This window comes from Paramisgurnus dabryanus, chromosome 2, assembly GCF_030506205.2.
Source record: "Paramisgurnus dabryanus chromosome 2, PD_genome_1.1, whole genome shotgun sequence".
In the NCBI taxonomy this organism is placed as follows: Eukaryota; Metazoa; Chordata; class Actinopteri; order Cypriniformes; family Cobitidae; genus Paramisgurnus; species Paramisgurnus dabryanus.
Window position 1 is genome coordinate 23732797 of NC_133338.1, and position 17431 is coordinate 23750227.

General features: G+C 36.8%; 1 protein-coding gene across 1 annotated transcript in view; it reads right to left on the reverse strand.

Annotated features, from left to right (window-relative positions):
* Positions 1 to 17076, reverse strand: part of slc7a8a (solute carrier family 7 member 8a) — a 31231-nt gene extending 14155 nt beyond the window's left edge. The window contains exons 1-3 of the mRNA XM_065248698.2: positions 16182 to 17076; positions 8176 to 8380; positions 4088 to 4239 (exon numbers count right to left, since the gene is read on the reverse strand). Coding sequence (XP_065104770.1) covers positions 4088 to 4239; positions 8176 to 8380; positions 16182 to 16326 — 502 coding nt within the window. The 5' untranslated portion in view covers positions 16327 to 17076. The remainder of the gene's footprint in view (positions 1 to 4087; positions 4240 to 8175; positions 8381 to 16181) is intronic.
* Between the last annotated feature and the right edge of the window lie 355 nt (positions 17077 to 17431).

Consider the following 17431-nt stretch of genomic DNA (forward strand, 5'->3'; position numbering starts at 1 on the left):
GACTGACAAGACACCTTCATAATCATGACATGACACGTTTCATGAACATGAAGGAGATTTTATGCATGTAAAGTTAATGACAACTGTCATTAAGTATCATTCGCTCAATTTTGTCATTTTTAATGCAAAGATGACATTGTTTGAGAGGTTTTTGTTATGAAAACTTGACATGAACCAATACATCATAACTTGTACTGACAACTTGAAATAACCAAGACAACATAACTTGTCATAAATCTGTCATAAACTTGACATAGCAGATAAATTATAAAAATTTAGAAACTAGTTACCTTTATGGGTTAACATTACAATAAACATGTGGTTGGTTTTGACATTGGCTGTCATGAGGCCATTATAATTGTGTCTGACCACTTTTTACCAGTGATACAAATTGAACTTGTCATTAAAATATCATTAAGTGTTAATACTCTGTCAGATATTCTTATAATAGAGTCATAAATATTTTTCTTGACCTCAACTACAGTGGTGCAAATTAGATATGCCATTAAAATGTCATTAAGTGTTAATACTCTGTCAGATAGTTTTATAACAGCTTTATGAATATTCTTCATTTCATATTTTTTTGTTTCCACCAAGTAATAAAATCAATCATCCAATAATAATAATACTAATAATAATAATAATTAAAATTGATAAAATTATATTTTATTGCATTTGGAGACAGATTCACTTATTAGTTTTTTCTTCTATGTCAGAAAATTTCAGAACCCTCTGTGTGAGGAAGAACAAGTTCTGTTAGTTCTGAGTTTTTTATGTATTGTGCACATATGTAAAGCTAAATGTATATATTGTTTGACGTGTCTGTTTATTAACAATTAGTATTAACACTTAATGACTACATGCTACATGTCCATACTCAGGCTAGATCATTGAGGTCGTCCAATCAGATGCTTCTTGATGTTCCACAGTCTAGGCGTAAGAACAGATGAGACCGAGCTTTTCAGTGGCAGCGCCTAAATTATGATGACTAAAAAATTTATGACAAGTTATGTTGTCTTGGTAATGTCAAGTTGTCATGACAAGTTATAATGTATTGGTTTTTGTCAAATTGTCATAACAAAGACATCTTAAACTATGCCATCTTTGCATTAAAAATGATATAATTGAGCGAATGACACTTAATGGCACATGTCATGATTATGAAGGTGTCATGTCAGTCTTATGAACACCCCTTCAAGTAAAGTATTACCGAAATGTATAATGTTTTATTTTTTTATGGTAAAAAGCTATTGTGCATAATGGTATTGTAATAAAAGATAACAGAATTTGTTTAAACCCATTAGAATTTCTGTGATGGCTTTTATTGTTTTTGGCAGGGTAAAAAGGGGTCAGGAGTATGCCGGATCCCTGAAAATGTTTCCCCTACAGGCAGCCAAATAGGTTTTGAAACACAGCCATAAACATCTAACTCCAAACACTTTTCTCAGAATTGTGGTACTAGGTCTAGAACTGCAGATAAAAAGGAGCCAAGAACATCCTGTAAAACTGTGCTATAGTGTCCACTTTTGCCCTTTCATTTAACTTCCTGCTGTTCCCCGATACAAAACAAAAGCAAAGCTAATGAAGAAGAAAAAAAAACATCTGGCAAGTTTACATTGTAGCACTACAAGTACTTTCTTCTCTGGCAGAATGCTTTGATGTCGGCACAGTCCAACATCCTTAAGGGACAAAGTTGAGAAGCGCTATTGAATGCTGGGTAACCTACTCAGATGTAATGTTTTAGTACAGTCTAGTCCACCTCCGGTTACATTTCAAAATAGATGCTGTTTTACAACCCAAACAATACAAACGGTTTTAGCGGTAACAACATAAACAAACGGCTTTTGTGGACCATAACTTAACTTCCGGTAGACTTCCGCAAAGAATAAATAACAACGGAGAATTTCTAGAGTAGATTATTTATGATAACAAGTAAAATAAATAAACAGTAAATGACCTTAGTTCAAATGATAGCTAAAGCATATCATAGCTAATACAATGAGCTAACGTTTCTGTGTAAAATTAATTAATAAAATTAAGATCCTTAAATTCTTGCCTGGCTGCCAAATCCGCTGAGGGTTGATCCATGCTTACCTCGACTTTTAGAAACTGAAAAAATTTTATTTTCCACAAAGTATTTGTTCCAGAGGTCAGTTTAGGCCCTAGCCAAAGTGATAAACAAGCACAAACAAAAGGTTAACTTCTGGCCAGCCACGTAACCTAGACCAGTGGTTTTCAAACTGGGGGCCGGGGCCCCCAGGGGGGCCGCGAGATGGTGCCAGGGGGGCCCCAGTTTTATGACATTTTATAAAATACATTCATTTTAATGAATTCCGTGTAATTAAACCTAAAAAATAATAGGCAAACTAACCAACAGCACTACTAGGTATAATTTTATATGTTTTGTTTAATTAAAATATTACATTTTAAAACTGTTTTGTCATAAATTTTCTTTCGGGGGGCCGCAAAAAAATGCACTGTACACAAGGGGGGCCGCACAGTGAAAAAGTTTGGGAACCACTGACCTAGACAACGCACCTGCGTCTGATCTATAGCTAACAGTATGTTAAAACAATTAAAAATCTTGAATGGCTGTTAGTTTTGGTTAATTTAGATATTCAATATATTTACATTTACATTTAGTAGATTCTTTTATCCGACTTACAAACTTGAGGAAAAGCACTAGAATGATTCTACTCTCCTCTTTCCCTGACATCTATCTTTCTACCCATTCATCTGTTTGTTGTCTACACACAACTTGCAGTATTTGTAGCCCCAGTGCGAAGTTTGTAAAAAGGTCACACACCAGGATGCTTGACGTCATGAAGAACCATCACTTTTATTTATCATTACACATCTCCTTTCTTTCTCTTTCATCCCTCTCTTCTCCAAACACTTTCCCACAACTCTTCTCATGTGTGCCTTGATTCTCGTTTTTTCACACACCAGTCCATCTAATCCTGTCCTCAACCTTTATTTATTCTCTCATTCCAATGTGATTTGATCCCATGTCCTTTTATAAACTTTTTCGACAATGTAATGCCGCCAAGAAGCGCATCTTCCCGACAATAGCGTGTGCAGAAAAACGTGAAGTTAATAACATCCAGATGTGGAAACAGTGATTGTGTAAGTTGTTGTTGCGGAGATAAAAGATACATGTTAACGTTAATCAGTTATATTGTAAAGATTTGCATGTGGTAGAGAATGAGATTTTCATACAGAATTTCAACAAAATGATTTCACACACTAACCCCCTGACGGTCTACGTAACCATTTGGTAGAGCTAGTTTTAAGTAAGCACAAAATCTTTACCCCAAATATTTAGCCCAACCTTTTCGGGCCATCTGTACGACTAAAGCACGGAGTATAGTTTGTTTTTTATGTGTACGCAAACGTACACGCATGGTCGTACGCTCAGCCTTGCAAAGCAAAGTGTATTTGACTTGTACGTGTACATGGAGATTCAACGCATTGCAACAAAATGCAATGCATCTCCTGAACTACTGTCCCGTGCGACCTACGAGTGCAAAGTTACAAAAAACTTACAGTGTGCAGTGCACGTACAGCGCATAGTACTCAGATCAGATGACAAAATTTGCGTAACAAGCACATGACCCTTGCGTATGCATAAAAACAGGACTATAATTCTAGCTTAATATGAAACATGTAATACCTCAAAATGATCATTGAATAATGCAGTGATTGACAGATATATGACACAACAATATGCTTTCAGTACATTTTTCTTGGTGTGACCTACAAATTCTAAGGGGACCACAAAACGTGTAAACAAACGTAACGTAAAAAACTTTCATCTCTAAACCACATCCTCCTTCACACATGAATGTTTTAGCATGCTGGTAACTGCTTTTTCTTTCTTTCTTTTAGTTTTTTTACTTTGTGCACCAAAAAATATAGCCACCAAATAGAATTGTGAAAAATAATTTTTTCAGACTATTTTTGAATACTTCCTCAATCTGCTATTAGCTGGTGAAACAGAGGCCTTCAACAATAGTGATTATAATCTAAATACGAGTCGAAAACAATGAGCACAGATCTCGGTTTCATTTCTCTTTTTGGTACTCACACAGGCAGAGGGCGGCGAGCAGACGCAGTCCATTTTCAGGTGGGAAGCAGGTGGGAAACAGAGGCTGCAGAACATAGTTGGAGAAGGTGAGAGCGATGACAGCCTGGTTAGTGGGGTAGATCACCAACAGAGCAATCCACAACCGTAAAAACCTGCAGAAAACAGATTTTAGAAGATGTAAACATAACATATATACAACAATGACCTTATTTCATCACAAGTGTATAAGAGCTATTACAGTAACTTCATCATTTGCAGCTTATTAGTGTCCACAGGCAATATTGATATAAAAGGGATACTCCAGCCAAATATCTAAATTACCTCATGATTTATTCACCCTAAGCAATCCGATATACATATACCCATCATCTTTCAGACAAGCACATTTGGAGTTATTTTAGTAAATGGCCTTGCTTTCCAAGATTTATAATTGGGAGAAATCTGGGAGCAGGGAATAAATCATGAGAGTCCGAGATGTTGTTGTTACCGGAAGCTAGTTTGTAATTTTTCTTACAAATTTGCATCGATTACCTACAAAAGACTTTTATTAACCCCTTGGAGCCACGTGGATTACTTCTGTGAAGGATGAATGCCCTTTTTTGGGGTTTAAAATCAAAAGTTTTTTCCCTGATCCCTGTTTTTTACTATTATAAAGTAGGGTGACCATACGTGCCATTCTTCCCAGACGCGTCCTGGCCAGGATTTCGGGTGTGTCTTCCGGAAGTCACATTTGTCGACCACATAAATCATATAGGATTATTAATACAGAAAGCAACCATTACATTATAAGGTAAGAATGAAACTACGATTGTATGTCTTATGTTTTTAACTGAATGGCGTATGCGGTCAACAAATACGACTTCTTGAAGACGCACCGAAATCCTGGCCAGGACGCGTCGAGGAAGAATGACATGTATGGTCACCCTGTTAAAAACTTGGAAGAGCAAGGACATTTACTAAAATAACAAAATGTTGTCCGTCTGAATAATAAAATGTGTTCGTCTGAAAAATGATTGACATGTGCATTTTAGATTGGCTTGAGGGTGAGTAAATCATGGGGTCGTTTTAATATTTGACTGGAGTATCGCTTAAAGTTTGTTAGCTTATAAACAATGTCATAAGCACCATTCAGACTGCAAGAAACTGTCGCGATGTTGCCATTTTCTTTGAATAAGGTTGTTAGGAGGCATTCCTATCCTTATTGTTTTAGTTACAGTTCTAAACAAATGATTAAAGGACCGTTTACACTTTAATGATAACCATAACTATAACAATAACTACATTAGCGTCCACACAACCAGACGATAACAATAACTTTGAAGGGATAGTTCACCCAAAAATTCTGATGAACACGAAGGAAGATATTTGGAGAAATGTTTGTAACCAAACTGTTCATGGACCCCATTCACTTCCATAGTAGGAAAAAAAACATGAAAGTAAATGGGGTCAAAACAACATAAGGGTGAGTAAATGTAATAATTTTTGGCTGAACTATCACTAAGTTAATTTGCAGTACTGGCGCAAATCATTTACCTTTAATGGCATTATATCATTGTAGATTTCCTTTAATAAAAACATCTGCAATTGTATACATGCTTACCTCTTAACAGTAAATCTAGTAGTTTGTGTAATCTATCATCATATCTATTAGCGTAGTCAATGTAGTAGAACAAAAACATTATGTAGTCAATTACACTGCAACATTGCTGGATACCTGAGCTAATTTTATGTTATAGACATCAGCAAAAAGCTTCTCCACTGTGTCGTCTGTCATTTCACGCAAGCACTTTGCATTAGAATAGAATTGATGGTTTATTGTAGCCTGGTCCAACCAGACTCTCGTACATTTATTTCATTTGTACAGAGAGTCTGGCCACACTCCATTGCAAGCGTTACTTCCGTTAAGGAGGGTCCTCTGTTGAAGTTTGAAACTATTGGATCTGCCCAGAGTCACTCTGAATCTGCCATAACCAATTGCTAACGTTTGGTCGTGACGTATGTCACTCAGTCTGGCACACGACTTCAACGTCATCGTTCTTAGCCACCCCCTCTGTTCGCTGATTGGACCTGCAGATTTTTGCCGGAGAAAACGAAACTCTACAGAGGAGTCCCAGACGTTGTACTGAAGCGAAATGAAAATTAAGCGGAAGCACGTAGGAGGGTTCCGAAAATGATTCCAGCGATATTGTTCCTTGTAGTGATGCAACGATCATGATTTTTCAAGGTCAATCCTGATTTTTTTACAAGCAAATTGGCTGATTCCAAATGTTTTCTTTAAGCAACAGACAAGAAAGACTAAAAGAGTACACGAACAAGATGTTTATTTGCTTGTTAACAGGCTTAAATGGCCTAAAACCATTTTGAGCTATTTGAAATTAGATGCAACACCTGCATCTTAAGCACAATGATCAAAGATGCGACATACTAATGGCATCAGATGTTTTTGCTTTAAAGTGGATTTAAAGATTAAAAACAGAGTGGGCTATTTAAAAAAAAAATAGGGCTGTCATTATCAGTTTATTTGGTAATCAAATTTTTATTAACCATTACTTGAGTATTTTTTAAATTCCCAATAAAAACTGACTTAAGTGAACAATAGGCCTACAGGGCTGAAGATTGGGCTGTACAGTGCAATATTTATATTTCACATGATAACAGAAAATCAGTCTGAAAATGAATGATGATGAAGGAAATAGTTAAACACTTTAGAGAGGAGAGGGGGAGAAAGAATGATTGACAGCTTGACAACGGTTGCTGTGGCCTTTCTTGTCATCTTGTCAAATGTGTTTGTATTATGAGCCAGCAGCGCGTCAAAACTACATCATGCAATATGGTGTAATTTGCCAGGCCACGCTTTCTTGCATTTATGCAGGACCTGGTCCACGTGCACGATGATGAGAGACAGCGAGCAAGTGAGCAAGAGAAAGAGAGTCAGTGAAGGCTACCAGCATCCGTGTGCGCTTATAAACAACGCTATATCAGGCATTATACTGACGATAAGAAAATGCCATTGAGACTTTTCTCAAGGCTGTTCCCTTCAGAGGCCCATTTATATAACAGCTTTGTGTCTGTAATACAGATCAGCAGAAATTAAACACAAAACAATGTTTCGATTTATGGCCGGTCGATCGATGCATCTCTAGTTCTTTGAATCTTTATTATAATTGTGGTGTGAGCTCCACTGCTTCACTCCTGTTGGTAGTCGCTCCTAAAAGTTGCTCATCATTTGCATAAATTTGAACTTTGCTGGGTTGCTGGCCAAGCCCACTTCCTGTCGTTAATAGTCACTATCTAAACATGAATGAGTTTGCATCACTCTACCGTTGCTAGTGGCTGGCGGTGTGCACACAGCTAAAGGGCTTGCGCAATTACAATTACCTGACCAGAGTGCAATCTGGATTTAACATTGTTAAAATGACATTTACCTTCCAAGATAATGTTGCTTATTCATTTATAAAAACTAATTACAGCCAGTTACATATAGCTATAAAACATGGCATTCAGGAATGGAATTGAGGAATTCATACACTGTAAATAAAAGTTGGTTGCCTTGAAATTGAGTTCATTCAACTTAAAAATATTAGCTGACACATCAATTTTTACATTACTTTTTGAGTCAACTAATGGTTTTAAGTTAAATGAACTCAGAATTTAAGGCAACCAGGTAACTTACTTTTTTTAATCAACAAATCTTTTTTTACAGTGTGCAAAGAATCAGATTTGCTCAGTCGTTCACTGGCAGCTTGAAAACTTTAATCTGATGAGGCTGTTGCTACAGTACATTACAAAAACAATTCCTTATCTGAGAACGTCTTGTTTTTTTGTGTTTTTTTTTTATAGTTTGTTGAGTCTAAAGTAAAAATTCACTAAGATCTTGCTTAGCAAGGAACTACCATGTCAAAATGACCTTACACACTTCTTATTACTCAAGTCACCCGCTTAAAAATTAAAAGTAGGGTTATGGCTCTAAGCAATAATATTAATGGACTATGACACCTGATTAGCACTAGACTCTGGCTTTCCAGAGTCCACTCCTATAAATATTTCTCAGGTGCCAATAAACATACAGTATAAACTTAGAGACTCACCCTGCCAGTCCTCCGAAGATATCCTTGACATAAGAATAGTCCCCTCCGGATTTGGGAATAGTGACACCTAGCTCAGCGTAGCAGAGCGCTCCGATTGCTGTGATAACACCTGTAACGATCCACACGATGAGAGCCAGGCCCACTGAACTTGCATTTTCCAAAACTCCCTTTGGACTAACAAAGATTCCAGATCCGATGATGTTACCTAGAAAAGAAAGGATGCAGATGATAAGTATAAGTATTGGGGTGGCAGTGGTTCATGTAGGTTGTCTACAAATTGGAAGGCTGGTGGTTCAATCCCCTGTTCCACCTGACCAAGTGTCGAGGTGTCCTTGAGCAAGACACCTAACCCCAGCGGCTCCAGGCGACCTGGATGGCGCCTTGCATGGCTGACACTGCCGTCGGTGTATGAGTGAATGGGTGAATGTGAGGCAAAATGTAAAGTGCTTTGGATGGCCATTGGTCTATGAAAAAGCCCTATATAAATGCAGTCCATTTTTTTCAGTTCTTGGCCCCTTCTCTATTCAATTCAACTTTATTCTTGCACAAGAGGTCTCCAAAGACCCTGGTGCTCTGTAGCATCATTATCCGTACTTATAATGTCAGAAGATAAAAAGCATTACTAAAAGTGTAATATATAAAGTGCATCTTTATAATCCTTGAATCTCTCACTATGACCTCCATCACCGTAATGCTGTAATTTAACAGCCATTTGAATCAAAAACATTATCAAGAGTAAAGGATTAAAATAGATTTTAGATTTATCAGGGATGCACAGGAAAACATGATCAAGTTAAAGCAGGCGGTAGTAAAACACAACCCACTCGCTAGATGTAGACATCATTGAGACCACGCGGTGACAATGAAAAATGGGCTGATATTACTCAACCACTGAAGGGAAGCAGGGCGAAATGAAATGAAGATGTGACTGAGCAAAGATAGATGAGAAAGCAGGCAACCAAGAGAAGAGAGAGAGAAGCAGATGGTGAGTGAGAGTCAGAGACAGCAGACTGCCATTTATCGACTTGGTTTTCAGGTTGAGTAATGAAGTACACACAGCAAATACAAGGGGGGTGAGCAAATTAAGCATGTAGACATTCATTTACCTCCTGTTACAGAAAGAACTATAGATCTCCAAGACACTCAACTAGAAGCACTGGTAAGAGACAAGTCCAGAACAAGGTGCCTTTATAACATTTAACAATGGCAATGGAATGGGCAAACTGGTCACATGGCAATGTAAAATGTAGATTTTACCGAAGCCTTGCGAAAGGCTCACAAACCCAGATGGCAAAGGTCAAAAACGTCAAATCAGGCCAAGCTGAATTAAGACATTCATGTGACTCGGGTAAACAGGACAAAGATCAAACACTTTTGAAGCAGAAACTGCTGATCTAGTATGTGATGTCACTGAAAGTAGAGTCAGTTTGTGGAGTAGCGATTGGCTGTGCATTTAACCGTGATAAATCAAAGTTTTTTAAACATCTTATTTCTCTACTACAGGTTTCTCCTAACTCGTCACTGATATTAATGCTCTTTGGATAACTCAAAAAAATGAACTTGGTTGGAGTCAGTTTTACTAAACAATTTCTTGTTCACTTTACTTAACAAACACAAGTAACGGCATATGATTAATTTAACTTAGTAATTTCAACAAAAGACTGTGTCTTGTCAGCTTTACTTCAAAATTATTTGTTCAGCCAATAAAACATTGTTGCGTAAAAGTAACAGATTAATAAAACCAATACAGAATTGCATCTCATTGGCTGATGATGCTGCAGTGTATTATGGGTAAATTATTGTTCTGGCAGAATTGTTGTACCCTCTTGCAAAAGTGTAGCACGATTAGATAGGTACCTGAGTAATAAGTGGCCAAATATTAGTTAATTAACTTGTTCTGATATATTTTAGAACAAAACAAACCAACAAACGGTTTGAAATGTTACATTGCATTTCAAATATGTTTGTGATATGTTTGATAAACTGTAATTAAATAAAGGTTGTATTGAGCAGCTGCACTCTGATTGATTAATTCGTTGTAATGGAGTTATTAAATCATTTTTTTTCATCAATTAAATGTTTCATAATAGTGACTTTACTAGGATTTCTTTAGTCCATGTAACATTTAAATTGTCAATTTTACACAAACTTCTTTAGTAAATACAACTTACATTTTATTTGTTGACATTACTTAACAAAGCTATGTGGAACCCACTTGACGAAGTTTTTTTAAGTAAATCCAACTTTTTATTTTTTTGAGTGTGGGTAATTATCACGAAATCCAGATTTAGAAGGTGTCCAGCATCAGAATTTTTAAAAAGCCTTTGAAGCCATTTTTTTTGCACATATAAGATTAAGGTCTGAACTTACTATAACCATTATTTTGAGAGGAATTTAAAAAAAATTCTATAGAAGTATTTACATTTTTTAGATTATCATTACAAAATTATCATTACATTGATATAACATGAAATATATGCATTTACAAACTCATGCTTCGGTAATGAGAACTAAAAAGTTTTCTAGGTACTATGACAAATAAAATTCAAACTTTTATCTTAAGAGAAAAAATAAGAACTGCTTAACTGGTAGCCATCTTGAGTGTCACAGTCAATTATGTCATTATTATTTTAAAATGTAAGTTTCTTGACAGCTTAAACAATGATTGAAAATTGTTGCGGAGGATGAGAAAATCAGTCTTGGACACTAGAGATCGACCGATCTATCTGTTTTCCGATATTTTCCCCGATATTTGAGAATTTCCGATTATCGGATATCGGTTTTGTAATATCGGATTTACCGATAAACGAGAGAATTGAGAATTGCGCGCTGAACGCATCTGAGGAGAGGAGCTCACAGCAGCAGCAACGTGCACAGCAAATATGAAGGCGACGCGACTTCATTAAAAGGTCTTTGAGTATACTTACATTGCATATGAGGCATTTATAACACATCTCATCTGTGCATTAATGTATGTTATGTTAAATAAGTTGATATATTAAAAGCAATGTATGCAGCTTGTCCAAGAATAGAGACGAACTCACAGAGACACGCTGATCCATAAAATCCGTTCCCAATAACGACGTAGCTTTGCATGAATAAAACAACCATGAATTAATGCTTTGTGGAATTAAAAACGCTAAATTAAATTAGTTTTTCTTTTATTTATGCTTATCATTAGCATCGTAAAATCACGTTCATATTTCTGTTCACTTAAGTTACCAGGGTTGAAGGCTGAGGCACAGCCACCACATGTAGCTAACTTTTAACAAGATTTACCCTAACTTATATTAACATTTCCCAGATAAACATTATTTTGCTAAAATATCTAAATAAATGTCTGTGGATATTAATTAATTATTTATTACCTCCACAAGCGGTCACAGTTTGATACAGTTAATGCGCGAGTAAATGCATAGATAAACAGCGCTGTCAACAGCCATTTCATTAGCTATAACAACAAAATATTCATTATTCTGACATCAAATAACATTACCAGTTAAGAAATTAAATGATATATAAGCCGTTTTGATATATAAGCCGTTTTGATACATAAGCCGTTTTGTTACTTTCCTGAATGTAGTATTCCAGTCAGTGATAATATTTGTAAAATCTCTTTGCTAACTATTGGTTGGATTGCTGAAGGCTACAGGTTGCTGGTCAAGACAAAGATATTATATCCCATAAAAGGCACTTAATCCACCTGTTTTACTCTATAAACTTATTATTATAAGGGTTTGTTCAGTTCAGTAGTGTTGTAGTAATTATGTCAAAATCAGAAGTATAACAGTTAATAAAAATCGGTTCAGCATATCGGTTATCGGGCACATAAGCATCCAAATATTTGTTATTGGTATCGGTTTAAAAAAAATGAGTATCGGTCGATCTCTATTGGACACATTTATATTCCTTAATATTGTCTCAAATGATCACCAAATACCACATGTTTCTTTACTGTAAATGTTTATAGTATAACATGAACTAAAGCTTTTTATTTTTGAGATTTTTTTATTATAAATATTTCCATGTCAAAGAACCCAAATCCAGTCATGGACACGTTGCGGTAATGAATATTTTCCCCATAAATGTGGAAAAAACAACAAAATTTGTTTGTATGATGTCATTTAAAATCATGTGCAAAATACTACATAAAGAGATGTTTGTAAATGTATGCTTCTTATTTTGATACTCTTACTTTACAATTAATTTTATTTTCAAAATGTTTCATGACACCTGATAAGTCTAATTTTGTGAGAATCACCCATATATGTTTTCTCTGCAACCGCTGCTGTCCACATTATGCATATGCATTATCCACATAACATAATATCCATAAACCATTATGACCATCACGGATCATTCAGCTTCTGTCTTTGGTTCTATGCTCTTAAATACAGTGTTGGGGGTAACGCATTACAAGTAACGTGCATTACGTAATAATATTACTTTTCTGAAGTAACGAGTAAAGTAACGCATTACTTTTTAAATTTACACATTAAAAAAAAGTAATTTTTTTAATTTAATTAATTTGATTACAAATTATGTACTGAATTAAACTAAACGTATCACATTATGCACTCTATGTGTACACGCCTGTGTGGGAACAGTTTGAGTCAGAAACTGAGGCCAGAGCTCGACATTTTTGTGATGAAATATGCAACTCCTGAATGCAGAACTTTTCAATCACAAAAAACACCTGCAAGGCCTGAAAAAGATCAAACCTCAGCCAAGAAAAAGTAAAGCAAAAGTAACTAAAAAGTAACGTAAGCACTACTTTCCATGAAAAGTAACTAAGAGGCTAGGTGTAAACGGTGTTCAAAACGTTTTGAGCTCATCCACTTTCGACCACTTTCAACCACATCCAGAGGTAGTCAAAACCACTTTCGATCGGATCGCTTTGGAGTTGCGGAACGCATATGTGGTTGAATGTGTTCGAACAGCCAAACGCGACCGCCTTCTCTCCGCCAATTTATCTAATCTGAGGTATTAAACACAAGTTTTACGTCTTTTTTTTACTTCTGGCGTGATCATACGGGGAACAGCGCTATATTTAGCCTTTCATTGATAAAACTAAAGTGGAGGATCTCCGTAGTTTCGTTTTGAAAGCGTGTTAAAGTTGCACAATCCTATTTCATCAATTGCGCTGAAAATTCAGAGAAAGCTCTAACATACACACGTACAAAACTCTGTGCAGCATGTTTACTTGCTAAACAAGCAGTGGACTCCGACATAATATTAGTTTGCGTCCATATAAACTCTCTTAATTACTCCCGCTCGCATTTGAATGACAGCAGAGAGACTCGCCCACCGTCTCACAGACCACCCCCTCACAGTATTCAGGACAGAAGCGGTCGAAAGTGGACAAAAGAGACGGATTTAAATACCAGGTGTAAACGTAATGTGTCTCTCTCATCCACTTGTGATCCGATCGATGAAAACACATCTTAATACCAAGTGTAAACAGCCCCTTAGTAACGCAATTAGTTACTTTTTTTGGGAGTAACTTAATATTGTAATGCATTACTTTTAAAAGTAACTTTCCCCAACACTGCTCAAATAGGTCAGCCAGCCCAAATATGATTATCTCAAACTTTGCCCACATTACAAGTTTCAAATCTTTATACATTCTAAGCTTGTTACTGTTCTCGAAGCATAATTCAAGCAGCAGGGGATTGTTCTGGTTTCAGCAGGCTAGCATGTTTTGTGGTATTAACCGACTAAAGCGAAATCAGCAGGAAAAACTGACATCAACAGGTTTCGTACAGGGACATTTAAGGAGAAAGATGGATCATTGCGCAAACTTATGCTGCTGAGGAGTATTGCTGACTCGACTGGAAAAAAAATGCAGATGAATTTCCTATTCTACAGCATCCTCTTGCTTCCCTTGTGTGTTTGTTTGTTGCACTGATGTCAACCTTATTTCGCTTATTCAATCTATTCTCAGCACGGATATAATCAGATTGTTATAATCACTATTAAATGCATCTAATCAATGATTTGGCCATGTTTAATAACTCACACCTTAATATTTTGGACCCCACTGGATTTTTAGTCTGTAGTAATGTCCTTTATGCTGATGTAAGCACAGTGTCAGCACAGACAAAAAAGGAAGAGACGGGCAACTCATTGCACATTGAAAAATGCATATTGACAAAAATAGATATGAGCTCTTCTTGTATATCTATACTATAGCCTGGGCCATTGCCAAGAAGGGCGAAGTGCGAACGAACTAACGCATCAGTTATAGGCTATTGTGCAGAAACATGGGTCATTTATTGTGCAGTGATTTTACACTCTCTAGTGCTTCAGTTTTATTACTCGTACTAACATGCTTGCTGAGGCGAATCCTTCTTAAACGTTTAATTGATTTCTTTTCTTTTCTCCATTAATCTGACAGTTCCAGTCAAACCAGATATGCTGCAACAAAGATAGAAAAATGCTTCCCTTTTACATTTTCTCACTTCCAGAAAGTTAGTCAAGTAACCCTATAAATTGCACAGCCCTGTAGCTCACACACTCCCTGTAAAATCCATAGCTACTAGATGTGCAGGTTTAAGTCTTTTAGAGAAAGAAACAAGGCCAAGACCCCATTTTTTATCATGCTCAATTTACTCTTGCATTCTCATTTAATCTGCCTAAAATGACCCGCCTAACTAATGACCCGCTGTCTGAATCATCACCAACCTTTGATACATGACTGTAGATTAAGATCTCATGTGAGTAAAAGAATTGAAAAGTGCATGCCATAAAATATATTTTGAGTTGCTGACTGGTTATAGCTGGTTTGGTCTAGCTTAAGTTTTGCAAGCTTTTCACCACCACACAACTCAATGATAAAGCACCTCCAGTTTTAACTTTGTTATTCTTACTGGCATCTTCCTTCCATTTAAGGAACCCAGCAAAGCCAATATCAAAGATGGGAGTAAGCTAGTATAAACCACCAAAGGTTTAGGTCCATATAATAATTTCTATTCACAGTATTCAAGTGCAAAGGTTAGTAAGAACATGAATGGCAGTATTATAAAGTATTCTGAGAAATGTAATGAAGCCCACCAAGAACAAAGGCCCAAAGAAAGCTATGAGCAACAATCACTTGATAATGATGCTCACGTGGTGCCGACTGAGAGCATGTGAATGTGTGACCAGATCAAGGTTGCTGAAGGGGATTATCATACTGCTGTAAAAATATGGGTTGAGATTATCTTGGGTGGGTTGGTGTTATCTGGCGTTATTTTTGATGAAATCTTATCATCAATAAAAAGTTTATAGCTTAACGTTGTTTTAAGCAATAAATAAAATTGTACTTGATGAGAGTTCAATGCTACAGTCTGTGTTTGTGTACTTGGCAGGGGTTCAGTCATGATTTATCCACATCTGCATTCCCATTTTTATGATACTCGTGAATCTCAATAAAACCAATCCAAACCCATTTATTGTCAGACAATATGAACTGCTTGTCCTTCTTCAATATTATCAGCTGGAAGACCAGCTGACCCACCAGCTTGACCAGGTTTGATAAGCTGGGAGGACCATTTTAAGCCAGCTACTGCCATCTTAAACCAGCTAACATTTTTCAGTATTTATAAATATATGTATTTACATCTTTTTGTTATCTTATAACATTCAGTTCAAATTGTCTTGCAATGAATAGGTTTGTAGAAAGAACAACACGTGACCCCTCCAGCAGGTGACACCCACCTAACGTCTTGTACAACATGTTTCAAGGGCAGTGCAGGACATTTGGCTTAGGTTTTTTTTGCACAGTCGATTAAATCACATGGAGGAAGATACGTGGTGGAATTGTATTCTAAATATATATTTTTTCGTAATACATAAATCAACCATTTCACTAGATTTATTACGACTGATAGTGAATGGAGATCGATGGAGGTAACGTTAGAGGGCATTTTCTGTGTGCATCGTTGACCACGAATCCTTATAAAATCCACATCCATTACACGCTACAATAAATCTGATAATTTAAAACAAAACAGTTTAGCACTCACCAACAATAATACCACAAGCACTGACGAGACCAATCTCCTTCTTCAACCCCACCGACTCTCCTGCAGCTGCCCCGGTGTCCGACGCTCCATCCAGGCTGCTGGTGCTCGCCGCCGCGCTGCCTCTTTGTCTCGGTCCATCCGTCATGTTGCTAATTGAGATGTTATGTCCCCGTTATGGCGAGCAAATATTAAACGGTGATGCTCGGAGGTGTGCTGGCCTGGACAAGCGCCCGTTAGTCAGATCTCTGATAACAATTTAAATGTATACATAAATAGCGTCTCTCGGGATACTACGAAAGTCTTTATTTTTACGTGAAGTTGCTTATTAACATGTCAGTTCTAAATATAATATTTTGCGTTTAGTGGCTAATAACGCAAGAACATGGGCGATTGCCGTGGCTGCTATAAAATTCAAAACAAGGCGCTGTCAATGTCACTGAATTATTGGATTTCTTTTTTGAAAACTGACATTGACTGTAAGTGCAGCACCGGTTTTTTTTTATAATGTAGGCTACAAAAATATTCCAGTTTCTAACTTCAGTGTGTCCGTTTGCTAAACCCCAAGATAAAGATTATCCAGGTTTTAATCTGCTGTCTGACCCAAAACACAAAAGGAGAGGAACACAAAATCAGTTTACTGTGTTCTTCTTTTCCTTCCTGTACTGACAAAACAAAAATTAATCCGCTTTGCTTCCTTGTTCTCAAAGCGCGCGTGCAGTCTCTTTGGCAAACGCCTTGGGCAGATGAGTGCGCGCCCCGCCACAAACAGTCGCGTCTCCAAGCGATATCCAAAGCACTGTTTTCCAATCCCTCGCTTTGTGGAGCACCAGTCCATATGTTCACCCCCATCACCCGCATCCATAAGTACAGTTGTGACTCCTCCCCTTCACACGTCACAGTCTGCACCTCCCTCCAGAAAAGCACGGAACAGAATATTACCTGAACATCAAAATGTAGTTTATTATCAGTATTGCTTAATGATCTGAGTATGCCGAAATTCATCACCTATCTCCTATGTCTGCTCAGTAAACCAACTGACAAAAAAGGGAATGAGCTAAAAAACTAAGTAGAGGATAAAATAGTTTGTGTAATAAAACAAGCAAGTGAAAAGGCACAGGAAGAATGTACAGCTATGAATTATCGATCATTAAATGTCTTTCATCCTTTGAATCAGATTTGTTAATACATTTGAAAATTCCTACCTGAATGCAACCACAACATCGGAAGGCAATCTCATCTGGATTGACATC